At 43.3% G+C, this 22,024-nt stretch overlaps 2 protein-coding genes and 1 long non-coding RNA gene across 7 annotated transcripts in view; 2 read left to right on the top strand and 1 right to left on the bottom strand.

The window, feature by feature from the left end:
- The window catches only part of THSD4 (thrombospondin type 1 domain containing 4), a 576,503-nt gene that overhangs the window by 6,641 nt on the left and 547,838 nt on the right, over nucleotides 1-22,024 (bottom strand). For all 5 annotated transcript variants that reach the window (XM_084979881.1, XM_021073928.2, XM_021073924.2 and 2 more), the window contains 6 exons: nucleotides 20,648-20,777; nucleotides 18,703-18,907; nucleotides 17,995-18,168; nucleotides 12,047-12,220; nucleotides 4,884-5,063; nucleotides 319-463 (listed from right to left, as the gene is read on the bottom strand). In XM_084979881.1, coding sequence (XP_084836007.1) covers nucleotides 319-463; nucleotides 4,884-5,063; nucleotides 12,047-12,220; nucleotides 17,995-18,168; nucleotides 18,703-18,907; nucleotides 20,648-20,777 — 1,008 coding nt within the window. The remainder of the gene's footprint in view (nucleotides 1-318; nucleotides 464-4,883; nucleotides 5,064-12,046; nucleotides 12,221-17,994; nucleotides 18,169-18,702; nucleotides 18,908-20,647; nucleotides 20,778-22,024) is intronic.
- LOC146406890 (uncharacterized) overlaps nucleotides 1-22,024 on the top strand; it is a 994,549-nt gene that overhangs the window by 478,339 nt on the left and 494,186 nt on the right. The gene's annotated exons all lie outside the window — the stretch shown is intronic.
- The window catches only part of LOC100627175 (GRAM domain containing 2-like), a 464,606-nt gene that overhangs the window by 349,543 nt on the left and 93,039 nt on the right, over nucleotides 1-22,024 (top strand). The window lies entirely within an intron of this gene.

Raw genomic sequence — 22,024 nt, 5'->3', positions numbered from 1 at the left:
TTCTTCTTCTTTAAACATGCAGTTGAAATCTCTCTACTTTGACCTTCAGTGTGACAGAACCAAATCTCCAAATGCACTGCCAGGTTAGTCACTGCTCCTGTAATCTATCTATTGGTGGGTGGCTTGGATCGCCAGCTGTGCTGTCGATGGCCTCCTTCGACCATGAAATTTCTACCAAAAGGATGCTGAGACCCCTGAACTCCATGACTGCAAAAGGTCCCAGAGAGACCTAGATGGGTTTGGCATTTTCATGCCAGAGACCTTGACAGAGCTTAAGAAAGATAAGTCTTCTCCTGCAAGACAGGACTCTCTACTTACCAACTTCAGGGACACAGTCCTGAGGGTTACACGATTCCTTCTCCTCTGGTTTCAACTGAGGGTCACAGAGATTGCTGAGGGTCATGTCATCCGACAGACAGCGCACTTCCCGGACACGGAAGCCGCCTTGGCAGCTCTTGGAACACTGCATGGAGAAAGGGGAAAGTTACAGGTCTTGGCAACCCATGAGCTCAGCACACTGGAGGAGGCAGATACTGGAAAATTTCAGACATCTACCAAAGGAAACAGAAAGTTGAAACAAACTCCCCTGCACCTAACAGCCGGCTGTCACACGAATTCTGTCCCATCTCCAATCACCCATGTACGTGTCTCACATTATTTTGAAGCAAATCTAGACATCAGATCACTTCTCCCATAATATTTCAGTTTGTAGTTCTAAAAGGCCAAGACTCTTAAAAATTGCCACAATACTGTTACTACACCTAGAAATTAACACTAGTTCCTTATCTTCAAGTAGTTAGTGCTTCTTGTATTTCCATTGGTCTTACAGATCTCAATTTTTTAATGGAGGGTGTTTATTTATTTATTTATTTTTTTGTCTTTTTGCCTTTTCTAGGGCCGCTCCCACAGCATATGGAGGTTCCCAGGCTAGGGGTCGAATTGGAGCTGCAGCCGCCAGCCTACACCAGAGCCACAGAAATGCAGGATCCAAGCCTCGTCTGCAACCTACACCACAGCTCACGGCAATGCTGGATCCTTAACTCACTGAGCAAGGCCCACAACCTCATGGTTCCTAGTTGGATTCGTTAACCACTGACCCACGATGAGAACTCCTGTTTGTTTGTTTTTTGAATAAGGATCCACATCAGTTGAAGTTGGTTGATAAGTCTTCTACAATTGTCTTAATCCATGGGGCCCCCTCCTTGTGTTTGTTTCCTACCCCTGCCTCTGGTATTTGTTGGAGGAACTGAGTCTTTTGTCCTGCAGCGTTCCCCAGGGTCAGGATTTTGCTGACTGCATCCCCTTGGTACAGTCTGACAGGTTCCTCTGTCTTCTGTATTTCCTGTAAATTGGAAGTTGGATCCAGAAGAGGTAGTAGTAGGCACAGGTTTGATGTGTACGGCTGTCTCTCTTCTGGGTCATCAGCCATTGATGAGTAGATTCATTAGTTCATCTGGGGTTGAAAAATGGTAATATCCTAACATCTCTTCTTCTCTTCTAAGCTGGGAATCTAAAACATCCCCACTCCCTCCTTACATACATTTACTCTCTGTTTACCTGGCTTGTTTGGGAAAGACAGGATAGATGCTTGATTATTTTCTTTTATTTATCAGTTTTCAGAAGAATGAGTTGGTTCCCCTAACATCTTCCAAGGGGGACCCTCTAATTTTTTAAAATTTTAATTAATTAATTAATTTATCTTTATTTATTTGCTTTTTTTTTAAGGGCCATACTCATGGCATAAGGAGGGTCCCAGGCTAGGGGTTGAATCAGAGCCCAGCAATGTAGGATCTGAGCCTCGTCTTTGACCCACACCACAGCTCAAGGCATCTCTGGATCCTTAACCCACTGAGTGAGGCCAGGGATCAAACCTGCAACCTCATGATTCCTAGTCATATTCGTTTCTGCTGTGCCACAATGGAAACTCCTCTCTAGTTTAAAAAAAAATCATTATAAACTTGTACATGGATGGATTTAAACATATATGATGCATTTCATTCAATCTATGGTACTTATGTTTATTGATGCTCACTGATGCCCCACTAATGCCTGGCAGGAGCCCTAAAGTTGGTTTTTGAGTCTTTTTGGAGAATAACCCAGTTGTCTCCTTGAACCTCTTTGCTACCTGGTATGAAAAGACATCCCAATCTAATTTATACCTATGCAGTCCCAGACCCAGAACTGGCCATTTCTCCAAGAATTCTTGGTTCCTTTCAGTAAAGAGCATTTTGAAACCACATCTGGCCCTTTGGTGCTGGGTTGATCATTATTTCTAGGCTCTTTCAGTGGATAAGACAGGGGAAAAATTTTTTTTTAAGATAAATTAGTCTGTGATTTCATTCTGTTTTTTCTAAGTCAAATTCAGGACAACAGGACTTTCGCTTAAATCTCTTCTACTTTTTTGTCTTTAACTTCTTTCTCCCAAGTTGCGAATCCTTTTCCTCAAGGATGCTGAGAATAATAGCTATATTATATCATATTATCATATATACTATTGTATGGCACAATAAAGTAGGTTATTCATTTATTTTATCACACAACCATCACAGAATACACTGATTACTGCAAACAGTGTAGACATTTTTCTGCAGTTCTTTTTGTCCTTAGGGATGGATTGCCAGTCCAGTTGCTGTGGTTCTGGGTCACATGCCAGAGTGTGATGCCACCAACTGCATACATATTTAGGTTAACTTGCATCACTGCATTTTCCATTTTAGGATTGCTTAAAAATTTTTTGTTTCATAATTATATAAAATATATACTTAGTTCCAAACTCAGATTTATAAAGCAAGGTAAATTAAAAAAACGTCTAGCTTCTATCACTGTCTTTTATATCATAGTAGCTATTTCATGTTAATTTTAGTTTATTTATTGTCTTTATTATTTTTTAAAAATATTTTTAGGGCTGCACCTGGGGCATATGGAGGTTCCCAGGCTAGGGGTTGAATCAGAGCCACAGCAACGGAGGATCCTTAACCTGCTGAGTGAGGCCATGGATTGAACCTGCATCGTCATGGATGCTAGTTATGACTGGGAACTCATGGATGCTGAGCCATGACGGGAACTCCGGAATTCCTGTTTGTTATCTTTAAATTTATTTGCAGAAAAATTCATTTTTTGTGGTGCACAGTTCTATGAGTTTTGACAAATTCAGAGAGTAGTGTATTCTGTCAACAAAAGTTTCATCACACACAACAAATCCCCTTGTGTTGTACCTTTGGAGTGAGATTCATCCCACCCGATCCTGTGACCAATCACGATCTGGTCTCTGTCCCTATGGTTTTGCCTTTTACAGAATTTTTATGTAAACAGAATCATACAATATTTAGCTTTTGTTGGGGGTGGGGCTTTCCTTCATTTAGCAAAATGCCTTTGAAGGGCCTCCATGCATGGGAGGTATCAGTCCATTTGTCTGTGCTGCTGAGTGGTACCCCGTTGTTTGGATGCACCACGGTTTGTTTATCATTGAGCTGGTTGTTTCCAGGAAGGTGTTTCTGGCATCTGTCTCCTTCAGCATGGCCTGGTGAGTCTGGCCCTTTCTAGACTCTCGAAACCAAATGAAAATAGCGCTCTGTTTCCTGTATTCTCAAGGGTCTTGGCCAACATCAAAATAATTAAATGGCATTTCCCAGAAGTTGACACGACACCTTTGAAACTCAACACCTCCTTTGTTCCCATTTGCCTGTGAGGCGTGGTTCACCACATGCCCAAATGGCTGTTACTGCTGGAGCAGACATACACCATCCGGAATCGGAATTCTCAGCTTTTATTCATGTATTTTACAAGCAAATTCCTTTGATCACCTTTGAACGATGTTGGGAAAGGCTCTGGGCTCGCCTACAGCCACTGTAGGCCTTCAGGGACTAAAAGCAGAAAATAAGTGAGGAAACTGGGGCAAAAAGAAGATGAGAGTAGGAAAAATAAAGAGAAGCCAGGGAACACCAGCACCTAAAAGCCACAATTTTGGCTCTGAGTTTCCAATTAGCCAATTCAAAGAGAAGAACAGGATCAGACTCATATCCATATGTCTATAGGACTTTTAAAAAGTGTACAACATGGAGTTCCTGTTGTGGTACAGAGGTTAATGAATCTGACTAGGAACTATGAGGTTGCGGGTTTGATCCCTGGCCTTGCTCAGCGGGTTAAGGATCCGGTGTTGCCATGAGCTGTGGTGTAGGTTGCAGATGCAGCTTGGATCCTGCGTTGCTGTGGCTGTGGTGTAGGCCGGCGGCTACAGCTCCAATTAGACCCCTAGTCTGGGAATCTCCATATGCTGCGGGAGCAGCCCTAGAAAAGGCAAAAGACAAAAAAAAAAAAAAAAAAAAAAAAAAAAAAAGTGTGCAACACACACATAGGCATGGAGACCTGACAGAAATCCCTCTGATAGGTTTTATATTGAGTCACTTCCTGATGTCACATTCTCAACAGCATCCTCAAACCCTTCAGCCGTCGATGCTCTGCAGCAAAAGTTCTCCAAATGTTGGTTACACCTGTAGCCAACTCACCTAAGGAGCCAATTACTTGGTCAAGCTGGGCCTGAAATTGGTCTTTTCTGATAAGATCCCAGCTGGATTCTTATGCACACGAAAATCTGAGAGTTGCTGTTTGATGGCCTCGATAGTTTATTTTTGTTTTTTCAAAAATGATTTTTATTTTTTCCATTATAGTTGGTTTACAGGGTTCTATCATTTTTCTACTGTATAGCAAAGTTTAGAAATCAAGATAATCCCAGGCTCAGGCTCTTCTGCCTGAACACAGGACACCCTGACTATGACCAAGTAGAGTAAATGGTTGTAGGGAATCTACTCAAGGGCCGTGCATGCAGGAGGAGAGCAGAAGAATGAGGTGCTTACACACCCGCTACCAAGGGCACCAGTACTTACCATGCTCCATTCTGTGTTAAACCATTTGGCCCCACAAGGCTTGAGGTGGCAGGACTGCTGGCTGGGGGGTCTCTCCAGGAAGGAACATTCATAGGGGTCCAGCACTTCAAAGGTGTCTGCATTCTTCCTAACACAAATCACCTCCCTCTGTTGGGTCCCGCTCCCACATTCAACGGAACACTGGAGAAAGAAGCAGGTCAAGAGAAGTGTCACGTGATGGAAAGGGGATGAGACCACTGAGCCATTTCCTACAGCTTCCCATCATCGATTCAGAGGAAGAGCCCCAGGGCACCTGGACAATGTTTCTGGAGGAAGAGATGCATCTGGATTCCCACTTTTCTAACAGTTCTGTGTCTGGAATGGAGAGTGGGTGCACTGAGTTATCACAGCATGTGGATGCTGGTCACTGAGCTCCTGGTGCCCTAGGTGACAAGTAACTGCAATGGTTTCCCTTAGACTTTCCCACAGGAACACATCAGCCAGTCAGTGCGGTTTTGTCTGGTGGATGCTGATACTTCTCACTGTAAAACAATGAGCTAACATTCTAGTTCATTTGCTGGTCTTTTGGGGGGTAAAACTGGGAATGAATTAGCTTCCCAGAGTCTGCAAGCCTATGGATGAAGGACTACATTAAAATTCTTTGGGACACAGAAAGCTGAGAAGACCACAGACTTGGGGCAATATCCCCTATGGGCAGCCCTCCTCTGACTGTCGGGCGGCCAGCAGGAAGCCTTTGCCCATAGAGTCCAATCCCTTAGCTTCCTAACTTGGAGCCAAAGCTTGCTGGGGTTGAGGCCATGAAGGCAGTCAGACAATTACAGGTCTTGGTGCCTTACGATAGGTTATGGAAATATGATGCATGTAACCGCTCACAAATGATTCTATTTAGTATCTATTACTTTGTAAAGTGTTTTTTGTTCATGTTTGGTGTACTCAATACTTTTTGATTAAAAAATTTTACAAGCTGTGATCTATATACTTTTAAAGACTTTAAAGAAGCTACTGCCTTTATAAAAAGCCTGTAAAAACGTCTACAGCTGCAACTCAATATTAGCCTTGCTTCTGTATGCAGGCACATGGTGAAATAAAAACAGCAGGGAAAACCCCAAACCCAAGCCAACAGACTATGGATTAGCCACACAGGACATAATAAACACCTCCAACATCAATTTCCACCTTGTGCCTTTTTTTTTTTTGCTGCCATCTTCACAGATATCCAGAAAACTTAGGCTTCTTAGTTTATTTTTCCTATTTATTAATTTATTTATGCTGGAGGTTGAGTTCAATCTCAGCATCACAAACACACCATATTCTATCTGTGTAGATTGTACAGTGTGTATTATGCTCATAATCATAATAATCACAATGTAATCTTTCTCAGCTGTGGATAATGATGCATATCACAAGATGTTAGTCTACTACTGATTTTAGATATATTCATCTTTCTTTCAAATGCTACAGACCATGAAAGAATTGGAGGCATGAGGAAAGCAATAGGCTGCCAGGCAAAGGTCTGGCTTTCCCTGCAGGAGTGAGTTGTGTGTGCAATTTCCAGGGGTGGGGGGGGGGTGTAGGAGAACATGGACTGAAGTCAGGAGACAGGGGAACTAGTCTGGAGTCTAAACATTGTCACTAAACAGTTCTGTGTCTTTAGATAAGACATTGCACTTCCCCAGGTCTCTACCATCTCACCTGGAAAGCGGGGGGTTTAGAAACCTGATCTCAAACATCCCTGACTGCTCTGAGGGTCAATGTCTGCCCTGAGTGGGTGGCAGAAGGATAGGCTTTAAACCTTGACCAAGACCTGAAGTTCTTTTATGCTATGTTTGGAAAGTCCTTGAAGACATTAGTTAATTCAGGGGGAATGAGCACATATCTCAGGTTTCTTCTATTGTAAATGCCCAGCAATGGCAGAATTTATGTATTTAGGAACAAATGCATAGATGTGTGGGGTGGCATATGTATGTGTATGAGACTAGCACTGAAAACAGGAAGGAGGGCAGTCATCCTTGGTGGACCAGAAATTATGGAGAATTTTTTTTTTTTCTGCACCCATGGCATATGGAAGTTCCTGGGTCATGGTGTATGGAAGTTCCATGCCACAGCAGCAACAGACGCCACAGCAGTGACAACACCAGACCCTTAACCTGCTGAGCCATCAGGAAACTCCTTGGAGAATCTTTGGTGAATGATAGATAAGATTGAATGAAGGACAAAAGTCACAGTCAAAATGCACATAGAGCAAAAAAAAAAGCACTTTCTGGAGTTCCTGTCGTGGCTCAGTGGTTAACGAATCTGACTGGGAACCCTGAGGTTGCGGGTTTGATCCCAGGCCTTGCTCAGTGGGTTAAGGATCCAGTGTTGCCATGAGCTGTGGTGTAGGTTGCAGATGCGGCTCGGATCCTGCATGGCTGTGGCTCTGGCATAGGCTGGCGGCTTCAGCTCCGATTGGACTCCTAGCCTGGGAATCTCCATATGCTGCGGGAGCGGCACAAGAAATGGCAAAAAGACAAAAAAACAAAAACGAAAAACAAAACAAAACAAAAAAGCACTTCCTCGTAAAGAGGAAGAAGCTCAAATGCTTCGAGTGAGAATGGTAGTAAATATGTGGGTATGAGGAACAGGAAGGAGGCCTGGTGACAATGAGAGAACGACTGGCTAAGAAAGTGACCAGGAGATGGACTGTGCTAAGAAGTAATTAGGAAGATGTAGTTTAAAACTGTGCTAAATCTTTTTTACTTCTGTTATTAACAAATGAATAAAAATAGGAATTATAAATTCTAAAATGTTAGAGGGAAGAATGCAATTATAGGAACCTAACCAATACAGATGTGTGGAAAGGAAAGAGGAAAAATCCCAAGAAAGCATGGGAATAGAAAAATAAATAGAAAATACAGAATGAGGTGGCAGGAAAAAGTTCAAACATATAGGTAATTACAATAAACGTGGATGGTTAAAATTAAACTCTAAAAAATACAGAATTGCGGATTGGGTAAAAATAAAGATGAAAATACTCCTGCATTCGAAAGACATACCTTAAAAAATATGTCAGATGGGAGTTCCCTTTGTGGCTCAGTGGAAACGAATCTGACTAGCATCCATGAGGACATAGGTTTGATCCCTGGCCTCAGTCATTGGGTTAAGGATTTGGCATTGCTGTGAGCTGTGGTGTAGGTAGCAGATGTGGCTCAGATCCTGCGTTGCTGTGGCTTTTGGTATATGCTGGCAGCTACAGCTCTGATTCAACCCCTAGCCTGGGAACTTCTATATGCCACAGGTGTAGCTCTAAAAAGACAAAACAAAAGAAAACAAAAAACAAAACAATAACAACAACAAACAAAAATAAAAAATTGACAGGCATATACCAGGTGAAAATCAACAATAAGAAAAAAGAACAATGCAACTATCAGATAAAATGTAATTCATGGAGGAAAGTGTAAAAGACAAAAAGTGATATTAAGAGGAATAAATGCTTCTACTGAGGAGTAGCAACCATGCCTGTTTCTACACCTAAAGAATGCCTGCAGTTGTGCCTGGGTGGATCACTGATCCAAGATCAGTGGAGAGTGCAGCTATACGCTCAGAGGTTAGAGAATAAATGTGATCCTGACACAGGGACCAACAAGAGGGCTGCTCTTAATGGTTAAAGATTATGCAAGATCCCCCCTCCCTGAACTAAGATGATCTAAGTGTGAAGTAGACCCAGAATTGACAGGGAGGGAAGAAAGCATCCAGGCATGAATAATAGACCTGGTAGAATATCTTATGAGAAAGAGATGGGCTACTTTGCCTCCAAAGTAGAAAGACTCCCTAAGCCTGATAGGTCTCATTCTCTTGGGCTGGCTCGCTTCTCGGTAAGCCTCAACAGGACCACTGCTAGTGCCTGTGCTCACAGTTTCCCAGGGAGTCTCTTCACTTAAGTGTCCATGAAAACTCCTGGAGAAGGATGCCATTTGGCTCAGCTTGGGTCATATGTCCGCCCTGCACTAATCACTGTGACTGGGCTAGTGGGGTGTTCAAGAGGTCAGCTCTCATTCAAACTACGTGTCTGGAAGGAAAATTTCTTTTCTTTTTTTTTGTGTCTTTTTTTTTTTTTTTTTTTTTGTCTTTTCTAGGGCAGCACCTGTGGCATATGGAGGTTCCCAGGCTAGCGGTCTAATTGGAGCTCAGAAACACCAGTTCCGAGCCATGTCTGCAACCTACACCACAGCTCATGGCAACACTGGATCGATCCTTAACCCACTGAGCGACGCCAGGGATTCAACCTGCGTCCTCACTGTTCCTAGTTGGATTCATTAACCACTGAGCCATGATGGGAACTCCATTTTTTTTTTTTTTAGAACATTTCTTTTTATATTCTGAGGTCAGCTAATGCTTAAGACTTACTTTCAATAAATAAGCATGTTCTATTTCATTTTCTTTGGGGATGCTATCAAATTCCCAGTGCAGGGAGATGACAGCAGGCTCTGATAGTCTCATAAATTCAGAACAAAAACCTTGCCCATAATCAATCACATCCTGACCCTTTGGATGACAAGGCAATAAATTTAATGTTTCTAATCTTAGCAGAAATAAATGCTGCCTTTACCAGGATTCCCACCACTCTCAGTTCTCTGAGTAGGTCTGGAGGAAACAGGAGGACCAAAGGCAAAAAAAAAAAAAAGAAAAGAAAAGAAAAAAAAGACCCATATCCTGGCTCCCCCTCCTCTTCTGAGATTGATGGTCATGTGAGTTGAATTACACTGCTTATCTTTTCTGTGTGAAGGCTGTTGTGATCCCATATTACAATTTCACACAAAACTCCTCCCATTGCCTCAGTTTCCAAAGATATTTGGTGTAATTAGCATCTTATACAGTCCACTACTGAATTATCTTTGGCATTTAGGTCTTAGACGTTTTGCTACCAACTATGAGACAGAAACATTGGCAGAAAAAGTAACACATATGGAGAACAGGAAGCGAGTATTTATTACATACTTCCCACCTCCCAAGCAATGGGTGATCCCTTTACATACGGAAGTCCATGAAAACCCAATAACAACTCTCAGAAGTTGGTATTTATCCTTATATGCAGGTGAGGAAACTGGCTCAGAGATGTTAAATTACCTGCCCCAAGTCAGAGAACTAAGGGGGTGGAGAGCTGGGATTAGTTATCAAGCTTGTCTAACTCTGGTATCTACTCTGGCATTGGAAGTACTTGAATTCTCTTTTTTTTTTTTTTTTTTTTGAATTTTAAAAAGTATTTCACAGTTTGTACTATAAAACTGTTAAAGGAAATTCGAGAAGGAAACATCTCCCCGTGTTGTTTATTTAAAAACTATACTTTGAAGTGGTTGAGATAGGATTCATGTATTTTCATATCCTGTTTTTCACTTGCTGTTGTGTGTACTTTCTATATCTTCCATGGTTGTCATTACCTCATATTTTATTAAGTTATCATAATCATATACCCTAATATCCCTAACCACCCTGATGTCACAAACATCTCTGTTGAAAAAGCTCCTTTTTTTCTCCTGTTAATTATTTCTTTAAAATGAATCCCCAGGAGTGGGGTGACTGGGTGAAGGTGAATGAATATTTTTATGGTTCTTGACTTTTATGGCCAAATTGCTTTCCAAAGAGGTTGTATCAATTTACAAGGACGAGGCACACCATTTTTTTTTTTTCAGGGTCTGTTTTTAAAGCTACTTAAAAGAAATAAAATTCTATATGGAGCCAGATAATGTGTAAATCATGATCATCAGCCAAAAAGATCTTTGGAGAACCAGCTGGCCCTGGGAGCCAAACGCTAAATAGCCCAAGAACTCAAAAAAAAAAAAAAAACAAAAAAAAACAAAAAAAAACACAAAACCAAACAAACCCAGATGGTAATCACAACTGTGCAAAGAAAGAATGATCATATGGGGGTTTGTGTACTATTTTGGGACACTAGGGAAAAAGTTAATTGATCAATTAAATTACTTTTTCTATTTCTGCTTCTTTTCCCTAGCTTTATTGAGATGTAATTGACAAATAAAATTGTAATATATTAAAAGTCTGCACATGATGATATGGTATACATATACATTGTGAAAGGATTTTTTTAATCAATTAACACACCCATGACCTCACACATCTACCTTTTTGGGTGTATGTGTAAGAACACTTAAGTTTTACTCTCTCAGTAAATTTCAGTTACACAATTATTATTATTATTATACAGTATTATCTATTATCTACTAAACTATAGTCACCATGTCATACCTGAGATCCCCAGAACTTAGCCATCATATAACTGAAAGTTTGAACACTTTTATCAACTTCTCCCCATTTTCCCCACCCCCAGATCCTGGCACCCATCATTCTATTCTGTTTCTCTGAGTTTGACTTCTTTTCAGATTTCACATGTAAGTGGTACCACACGGTATTTGTCTGTCTTTGTCTGGGTTATTTCACTTAGCACAATGGCCTCTGAGTTCATCCATGTTCCTGAAAATGGCAGGATTTCCTTCTTTTTTAAAGGCTGAATATCATTCCATTGTAAACAAATACCGCATTTTCTTTATTCCTTCATCTGTCGACAGACACTTAAGAGTATTTCCACACCTTGGCTATTGTGAATAATGCTTCTATGAACATGGGGGTGCAGATATTTCTCACAGATAATGATTTGCTTTCTGACAGATATATACCCAGAAGTGGGATTGGTGAATCACATCTATTTCTGCTTTTGACAGTCAAATACAGACAAAACTGGCTTCATTGACAACAACGATAATAGCAGTAGAAGCTACAATTTGATGTGTGTTTAATTTATGTCAGGCACTGTATTTGTACACATAACTTCATTTCTTCTAAAAATAAACCTCATAAGATGCTTTTATTATCAGCATTTTGTAGATAAGGAAACTCTCCTGGACCATAAGTTTCCTCAGGGTGGGGATATTTCTTTTGTTCTCTGATGTAGCTCAAGGCTGAGAGGAGCACACAGTAGGTGCTAAATAAACACTGATGACTGGATGAGGCTCCAAAAGCCTAAGTATCTTCTCTAGGGTCTCGGGTAGCACATGTGGGATTCAAAGCTGGTAACCCAGGATGCATAAAGTCCTGTCTCCTGACTCCTCTGCTAGGCTGATTCTCACCTGGAACAGACAGACACACTGGGTCTGGTTCCAGCCACTCACCTGACTCCAGCTCCCTGCGAACCACTCCACCTTGCCCGTGCAGGGCCCGTTGTCGCAGGGGGTAGCCTCGGCTGGCCGGTTGTTCCCACAGCCCTCCAGGGGTAGGCTGCTGACATGGTTGGTCATGCACACCACCGAGCGCGTCCGCACGCCAGCCCCACACTCCGCCGAGCACTGCAAGACAGGATGGGCGCATCAGGGAGGAAGCATCCCTGCAGGAGCTGAAGCCACTTCTGAAGGACACCCAGGAGGACGGGGCACCTCATTTCTCCACCAACTCTTTCCCCGGGAACCCCTGGCCATTTCCCATGCATGTTTTCCTCCATCATGGGAGAGCGGTAGGGCACCCTGTCTTAGACCTTTTGGGACCACCTTTGTTCCAAATATCCCATCCGTCTTGTACTTGTCAGACTATCTGTTTTGGCTTGTGTTTGAAAATACACTCAGCAGCAGAAGAATGAAAGCATAAAAACTTGGGTACATGTCTGCCTGTCAGATGCTGAGTCTGGACTGGTCTGGGAAAGGATGGCTGAAGTCTATCACTTGACATTGCTGACTGATACTAAGGCAGATGGTTCTAGTCCCTGAAGGCCACCACTCTGGGAGCACTGGGAGGCAGCCTGCTGTAAAGGGAGAACTTGGCCTGGGAACTAGACACATCAGCATTAATATTTCTATTCCTTGTGTGGCCTGGGGCCAGTGACCCAGTCCCTCACACCTTTGCCATGCTCACCTGATGGTTGGTACAGGGACACATTCCGGGCAGGAGGTCAGGTAGTGAATGATGCGCTCTGCATACAGCAGGTGCTCGAGAAATGGTATGAGAGGTTCTGAAGGTTCACCCTCACACTGAGATAGAAATGGAGGCTTGCAGGATAGGGGTAAGGGCTTCACTTAAAGCACATCACTGTCAGTGATTTCTCTGCTACGATCACACTTTGTTCCCACCCAGGGGACAAAGTAAACCCCTTCCCAAGTCATACCCCAATGCACCTGGAGCATTTTTCGTCTGTCTTGAAATGGTTCGAAATGCTGCCTTATTTTGCTTCTCATCCTCTATTTTCAATTTCTGCACATCTTTGTCTCAGTATCCCCTAGATAACCTCATAGCCCACCTGTAAAACAAAGGAACATGACCTCCACCGCCAACCCCATTCCTCTTCCTGACTTTCCAATGCATGTTCTAATTGCTACCTGGATTCTAAAGTTGACTATTCTTTTGCCATCCTCCTTCTGACGTCAAGCCAAACATCAGGGTGGGAAGATCCTAGTTTAACCACATTTCTCTGTCTTTCTGCCCGTGGTTCCCAGCACCACTGACATTCTTCCCAGATTTTCTAATTTGCTGGGCTTCCAGGTGCTGGGAAATCCATGCTCAAAATCCCTCTGACTCCGTCCCATTCCTACAAAAGTCACCCATGGATGTCCCCAGTTGGCACTAAAGGTTTCCTGTCATGTGGCCCCAGTCAACCCACTATTCTAGACTAATTTTCTTTTTCTTTTTTTTGGTCTTTTTAGGGCCACACCCACGGCATATAGAGGTTCCCAGGCTAGGGGTCTAATTGGAGCTGAAGCCTCTGGCCTACACCACAGCCATAGCAATGTGGGATCTGAGCCACGTCTGTGACCTACACCACAGCTCACAGCAATGCTGGATCCTTAACCCACTGAGCAAGGCCAGGGATCGAAACTGCATCCTTGTGGATGCTAGTCAGATTGGTTTCCGCTGAGCCACTATGGGAACTCCTAGACTAATTTTCCATTGTTCCATCCCATGCATGTCATGCTGAACAGAACCAGGGCTCACTAGCGCCTGATCACATGAAATTCTTGCAGTGCCTTGTCTATGCTGTTCCTTCTGCCAGAAGCACTTTCCCTCCACCTGGACACATTGAAATCTGTTAAGGCTCAGCTCAAATGCTGTCTCTTCTGTGAAGACTTCTTTGATTGCCTGACTTAACATACTCTTTCCAATCTCAAAATTCCCATGGCACTCTGTGTTCTGGTGTCTTTCTTTGTATTATAGTTATTAATGTCCTTTATTCCCCTTGTAGAAGTAGGCTCAGTGCAGACAGGGACTATTGACTCATCCTTAATTCTTTCTCAGGTTGGTGCCTCACCCATGAGCAAATCCATGAATATCAGCTGAATAAGTAAATCTAGTTGTGGGCCCTTCTGTTGTCATTTCTCTTCTCTCATCAGCACCTTCCAATCCCGAGTGGCCCTTTAGAGCACAATTAACACCCATTCTAAGAGTTTTTGCTGAGTTTTCTCTTAAAAACAGAGTTGATGTTTGGTTTCTACCATTTATAATCATTTACCTAAAATACTTAAGTATTAAATGGTAATATTTACGTATTAAAATAAGTAAAAGCAACATAATTTTAAGAAAATTTGAGAAAAGAAAAAAATACTCGTAGCCCATTTTCCTTATCAAAATTTCTATTTTCTTTTCTGTGCATTGTTGTCTAGTCTTATAAAATCACAGCCCAGGTTAGGTCATCAAACATTTATATGACAGCTGCTGAGCTGAGCCTGACTCCTTGGTGGTACGGAGGGAGGAGGGGAAAGGAGAGGACTCTCTGAAGCAAAGAGCTTGTGGTGGGGGGTGGATTGGAACATGCCACCCCCAAATATGCTGCTTTGGCATACTGATTATTTTGAGCTGAAGGAAACTGAGAAATAGCAGATGCAGGAAGGGCTTTCTGTCCTCCCCCTTCCTGCCTAAAAGCAGGATGTAAATTTCCTGTGGGAAATTTCCCCCGAGTTACAAGAAGAAGAGGGCATTCTTACTACTGGTGATGGGGAGGTGATACCAAGATGGGTCTGTACAAACAAACCTTCTTAAAATAGCCCTTATCTTCCATTAATTTCTTATCCACTTTTCTACAAGGTACTGCCCCTAGAAGCCCAAACTCCTTTCCTTTGCCTAATTATTTCCTCATAGTTTACCCCCTTTTGTTAAAATGGTTTAAGTCCTTGAGTCTGAGCATGTCCTTGGGATTTTTCAATTCTTTCCTAAGAAGCCCGCTGTGCCATGTGGAAGAAAAAAATTAATATAAAAAATGTGTATGCTTTTCTCCTGTTAACATGGCTTTTGTCAGCTTAATTTGTAGGCTTCCATGACGGAACCTAAGGAGGGGAGAAGAAAAGTTTTTTTTTTCCTCTCCTATGGGCTCAGAACACTTCTCATGACCTAATGCTCTACCCGCATCATTAGAAAACTGAGCCAATGAATTAGGGCCTTAGATTTAAAAAAATCCTTTGTTACATGAAATGAAATATCCTAAGCTAAAGGATTTGTTGTCATTGTTGTTTCAGCCTTGGACTATGTGGTCTCTTTCCTAACTTTAAGCCCTCAAGCTATTTGAATTCTTAGGAATACAAGGTAAATCTAACCTGAGTTATCTTTGTGTTTAAACTCTAAGAATATTTCCTTCTGTGTAATTTCCGGCTGACTTTCTAACTTGATTTTCTGCTTTCTAAATCAAATAATGTACATGTATCTGGGAAAGTTTCCCCATATCCTCAAGTGCTAAATTTAAAAGAATGTTAAGGACCAAGCTCCTACACCACAGCTGACGGCAACGCCGGATCCTTAATCCACTGATCGAAGCCAGGGATCGAACCTGTGTCTTAATGGATGCTAGTCGGGTTCGTTAACTGCTGAACCATGATGGGAACTCTTTTTTTTTGTCTTTTTAAGTCCCCACCCTCAGCATATGGAAGTTCCCAGGCTAGGGGTCGAATTGGAGCTGTAGCTGCTGGCCTACAACACAGCCACAGCAATGCAGGATCCCAGCCAAGTCTACAACCTATACCATACCTCCTGGCAACACCGTATCCTTAACCAACTGAGTGAGGCCAGGGATTGAACCTGAGTCCTCATGGATACTGGTCAGATTTGCTACCCCTGAGCCATGACAGGAACTCTAGCTTTAATCTTATCTTCTTTCATCTTTCCTTCTTGGGCTCATTAAATGGAGGCTGTGTTTCACTCACGTTTGGCATGTAAGAGGTGTTCAGAACATGTTTATTCCCAGTGGTAAGAATTGCCTTCTTCAGAGTAAATCGTAATGAGGTCGATTTTTTTTTTTTTTTTGTCTTTTTGCTTTTTCTAGGGCTGTTTCCACGGCATATGGAGGTTCCCAGGCTAGGGGTCGAATCGGAGCTGTAGCCACTGGCCTATGCCAGAGCCACAGCAACACCACATCCTTAACCCACTGAGCAAGGCCAGGGATTGAACCTGCAACCTCATGGTTCCCAGTCGGATTCGTTAACCACTGAGCCACGACAGGAACTCCAAGGTTGATTTTTATTTCAAGCCACCATTCCAACGTGGAAGACGGCCATCAGGTGGTCATTCCTGGGGATGGAACTTTTTGAAAGGCTAACTGGTAGCTCAAAGGCCCACCCCATTGTGCCAATCTCTTCTAGTGGTTTCAAATGTTCTCTTCTTTCATTCTCAGTCTGCAGTGTTACAGATGAGGAAACTGAGGGTCAGAGAGCCCCAACTGGCTCAAATTCTAATCAGACATAAGTCCTTGGGGGAAATGATGCCAAAAACAACATGCCTTTCTTAAACCCCACTGCACCCTCTCCCCACTCATCTCTTCTAAAATTAGCATGAACACTCTGGAATGATAATCTATTCTGGGAGTGAAACAAAACTGCTTACTTAACATCTAGCACCAAACTTACATGGCTTAAAACATCTCTTCCAAAAAAGAACAAAAAAAATTCTCCAAACAGAAAAATAAAGGACTCTTCCTTTGCTCTATGTAGAATTTTCAAAAAAGGGTTCGATTTAGCAACTACTTATGTTAAAATACAAAGGAAATTTACAGGAAAGAGAAATTTACAAGTTTTTACTGGGAGGGGGTAAATAAAGTATAGGGTTGGTTCAATTATAGTAGTCATATAATATTTTACTCTAATTGAAATATTATTTCCCTTTGGTCATGCTTTGAGGGTTCTGAATACCATTAAAATGTTTTAAAAAATACGTAAGTAAAAAAGCAAGCTACCAAATTACACATATGATTCATATCCTTAAAATATATATGAGTACAAAAAAGCTATAAATGTAAAGTATGTATGAAGAGGAAAAAGCTTGGCAGTATGGCTTAAATAAATCGTTATCTTCCAGTGAAGAGATCACAGGTATTCGTTTCTGATTTTTAAATATTTCTTATAATAGTGCATGTTACTTTATAACCAAAAAAAGAACATTATTTTAATAAGAATCCTTCCAATATGAAAATGAAAGTCTAGCACCATTCTTTTCATTCATTGGCTTACACTAAATTCACCAAGTATACTGTGAACACAAATGAATCCCAGGATAGCTAGAAACCCAGAAACACCAAAGAATTAGCTGAGGGAAGTAGGCATTTTTAGCCTGGAGAAGAAGTGGAAGGGGTCCCTCAAAATCTGCAGGGCTGTCACGTAAAGAGAGAACCCTCCAATTTTCTATATGGCACAGGTGAGAGTTGGCAAGAAATACTTTGGTTCAATGGAGAAGGAAACCTCCTGATACCATAAATGGGCTATACAAGAATAGACATTAACTGTCCTGACACCCAGTGAAATTCTGATGAAGGAATCAGACCTATTCTACACCAGTTGCTCCCAAAATGTGGGGAAGGTGTGATGAAATTACCTTTTTTAGAATTTCATTATTTAATACTCATGTGGTATGGTAAGGAGAATTAAACAAACTCTTTCACACCCACTTCTCAATCTTAGAGGCCCTCCAAGATCTTCACATAAAGGTCGAAGGCCTATGAGCATTCACCTCTGGGCCTTTCCCCAAAGTCAGAAACTGCCTTAGGATTCTTAGCAAGCAATTTGACTTGCTATGTCAAATTAGTGACATGCAGCTCCTGCCTGGCAGCCCAGCAGCTTTGGTCCGCGCGTGCCCGCCCAGCTGCCGCCATTAAGCTCACCCTTTCGCTCCACTCGGTCAGGAACCAGCTCTTGGCACAGGGTCCCATGTCGCAGTTCTCGATGTCGTTGGGCCGGAGCTTCATGTTGCACTCCTCGTCATCGACCACATCCCCGATGTTGCTCACACACTTCACGTCCCGGGTCCTCTGCCCCACTCCACAGGGCACCGAGCACTAAAACATAGCAAGAACACGTCAGCACAACGGGCAGTGTCCACTCTGAGGGCCCCTTCGTCACGGTGCCTGCATCCTTCCCCACCACCTAACAGAAGACTGGGCGAGACCCCTGGGTGGCCAGGCCTCCTGCTGCACCATGCCACCTGGGGAGGATCCTAGCCCTGAAAACTCACACCCCTTCTCTTTAAGACCTTCTTGGATGTCTTGCCTACTTTGATCCTCCGGGCCTCAGTTCTGCCATCTGCAAAATGGGAGAGCAGGATGGGAAGGAGGAGTTGGCTCTAGCAGCTGTCGCTAGCCTACACTCCAGGGTGACACAGAGGAGAGGGGAGACCTGTGTGCACCCTGAAAGTTGGTCCCTAAATCTATCCAGCTACCAGCACATCCTGTGGTTTGCATAAAAGTCCCCCCACAGAGTGGCTCCTCCTGGAGAACCCAGGATTTTCCCGAGTAAGTTCTCAAAAAGGGGCAGCGGGCGGGTGGCGGGGTTCTCAGAGGCGGAGCTCCAGAGCCAGCTGTCAGCCCACGTACCGAGGTCCAGTCTGTCCGGATCTGCCACTCGCTGCAGATCTTGAGCTGGCAAGTGCTGGTGGTCTCGGGCTTCTCCAGGTGCTGGCAGCGGTAGGGCTGCACCGTCAGGCTGCGGTTGGCATACACCTGGCGGCACAGAACCTGGCGGTGCTGCATGCCCAGGCCACAGGTTTTGCTGCACTCGGACCACTCCCCGATGTCCCAGCTAGCACAGGAACAGGAGAGTGAGAGGACTGGTCACTTCAGTCAACAGGAAGACAGAGTCTAGAGTTCCCATTGTAGCTGGGTGATAATAAACCTGGCTAGTATCCATGAGGGTATGGGTCTGATCCATGGCCCTGCTCAGTGGGTTAAGGGTCTGGTGTTGCCATGAGCTGTGGTGTAGGCCACAGACTCAGCTCAGATCCTGCATTGCTGTGGCTGTGGTGTAGGCTGGCAGCTATAGCTCCAATTCCACCCCTAGCCTGGGAACTTCCATATGCCGTGGGTGTGGCCCTAACAAGGCAAAAACAAACAAACAAAACCCAAAACCAAAACCAAAAAAATGAAACCAGGGAGTTCCCATCATGGTGCAGCGGAAACGAATCCAACTAGGAACCATGAGGTTGTGGGTTCAATCCCTAGCCTTGCTCAGAGGGTTAAGGAACCAGCGTTGCCATGAGCTGTGGTGGAGGTCACAGATGCGGCTCAGATCTGGTGTTGCTGTGGCTGTGGTGTAGGCCAGCAGCTGTAGCTTCAATTAGACCCCTAGCCTGGGAACCTCCATATGCCTCGGCTGCGGCCCTAAAAAGCAAAAAACAAACAAACAAAAAACCCCAAAAAACAGGAAGATAGAGTCTCACACAGAAGCATTAGAATGGTTATGGGTGGATCCCCAGCCTAGAGCTGTGCCTGACAGTCTGCCCAAGGCCGTCTAACTCCAGAAAGGGTGCGACTCTGTCCCACACTCTAGTTACCAGTGATGAGGGCCCAGATTCCATAAAATTATAGAAAACGGAGAAGGTATAAATGATTTTTACCCAATAAGAAAAATAACTCCAAAGGTTAGTTTCGCTACCCTGTAGAACATTAACCCACTTTGGAACTAACTTAGAAATCTATTCCAATCTACTTTATTTTTCACTGAGTATTTACGTGTTAGTTTCAATATTCCCCTCTGTCACTCTGCTTTGTCATTTACTTGAATAAGACATCCACACATGTTCCTTATGTCTTTGGATGAGAATTATGCTTTCCCTTTTTAGAGCTCTCTCCCTTTGTTCTTGTGAGAGTGTCCTATCTACTCTTTAATAACCAACTCAAGACCTTTCCTGAGACGCTCTTCCTGACTTCCCCTGGCAGATATATTTGACTTTCATTATTCTCACTCTGTACACAGCTCACCTGAGCACTGACTACACTGGATTGTAATTTGTTGTTTTCCTGACCAGGCTAAAACCTTAACTGCTCCAATTTACCAAAAGCTTCCTTGGAGGGTGCTAACCAGCTAAAGGCTATGAGCGCCTGTGTTAATCCTGAAAGACAAGCGTGCCTGCTAAACTGATTGCATTTTATGCACAGACCAAGTCTCATGTTTCTTTTCTTTCCTTTTTTCCCTTTTTAAGGCTGCACCCTGGGGCATATGGAAGTTCCCAGGGTAGGAGTCAAACTGGAGCTGTAGCCACAGCCGCAGCAACTCAGGATCCGAGCCATATCTGTGACCTACACTGCAGCTCGAAGCAACACCAGATCCTTAACCCACTGAGGGAGGCCAGGGGTTGAACCCACATCCTCATGGCCACTATGTTGGGTTCTTAACCTGCTGAGTCACAGCAGGAACTCCACATGTTTCTAAATCAGATGTAGGCGGATTTAAAAATTAGATTCTATCTACTACTAGGGTCCTATGCACGAGCAATTAGAAGTAAGCTGTTAACAGGTGACAGAAACAGAGAAGCCCTCTTACAAGGCTGGGCAAGGGAAGATGTTGCAGGGCTCCTCCTCGGGGGTTGGCTTCATGCTTGAGTCACAGTAGCTCTCGGGAACCTCTTCGTGAGTGCTTCTGTGCACACAGCGAAAAATGGGGTACTGCGATCCTGTAAGAACAAGAAAATACTTGAATGCTGGGCTATAGGTGCAGATGTGCAGAGATCCAGGGGCTGATGAAGAGAAGCCTCGGAAACAGAACCATTCACACACTCCTCCATCCCTGAGTTGACATGTTCCTCCCGCATGAGGGCTTTCCTAGGCACCATCGAGCGCCAAGATGAGTAGGAATAGTTCCTGCCCTCAAAGACCTTATAATCTATTTGTGGACATGGTTTGAAGGTGTTCAAAGGCAGAGAAAAACAATTTTCATAAGAGTTCAAGACAACAAGAGAAATCACCTGGAAGGGAGTGATTACAAAATGAACATAAACAGTAACTTCATTTTTTTTTCTTTTGTATTTTTAGGGCCGTACCTGCAGCATATGGAGGTTCTCAGACTAGGGGTTGAATCAGAGCTACAGCTGCCGGCCTATACCATAGCCACAGCAACATGGAATCTGAGTTGCATCTGCAACTTACACCACAGCTCATGGCAATGCTGGATCCTTAACCCACTGAGTAAGGCCAGGGATGGAACCCACAACCTCGTGTTTCCTAGTTGGATTTGTTTCTGCTGCACTAAAATGGGAACTCCACAAATAGTAACTTCTTGAAGGTCTTCTGGAGGCAGCAAAGAGAAAAGGTCCCAGAGGGTCAAGGGGCATCACAGAGAGAGGGTTGGCTGTGGGTAGCTGTGTGCATATGTATCTTGGGGAAGGGGCTGTCCAGGTTGCTAAACTGGAACAAAAGTACATGGCATACTGGCCTGCAAGTGCCAGGTACATTGAAAAGGTAGGTTGGTGCAGAGAAGTAAGAAGATTCAAGAGAGGCTAGAAAAGCAGCTGGCTTCCCCTTTGTAAAACATTTTACACATCCCTCTGATAAAGTACTGATCCAATGGTATATTAGTTATTTGAGCTATACATCTGCCTCTGTGAGATGGTGAGGGTCTCAGGGAAAGGGCTTGTTCTTGTTCATCCCTGTGACCCCAGGACAGCAGTGTAATAAGTGCTCAATAGAAGTTTGTGGAATGAATATTTTTCAGAGGTCTGACATTTATTTTTATTACTTTGCTAAAAAAATACTAAATGCCTCATATTTTTGGTTAACTTTAAATGCATAGCCTAGTGTTTCATACTTAACAGGGAATGACCTGTTTTGGAGAAAAAGTCAGAATTTAAGTGCAACTTCTAGCTCTCACCTGAAAAAACAAAAAAAAATGCCTATTCAATTCTGCTTGCCTTTCTCTGCTACC

This window comes from Sus scrofa, chromosome 1, assembly GCF_054392235.1.
Source record: "Sus scrofa isolate SSC_HxYL_T2T_F1_AM1 chromosome 1, Sscrofa_HxYL_maternal_Yorkshire_Landrace_v2.0, whole genome shotgun sequence".
In the NCBI taxonomy this organism is placed as follows: domain Eukaryota; kingdom Metazoa; phylum Chordata; class Mammalia; order Artiodactyla; family Suidae; genus Sus; species Sus scrofa.
The sequence above is the reverse complement of the archived record's forward strand: the minus strand, read 5'-3'. Positions and strand labels throughout refer to the sequence as shown.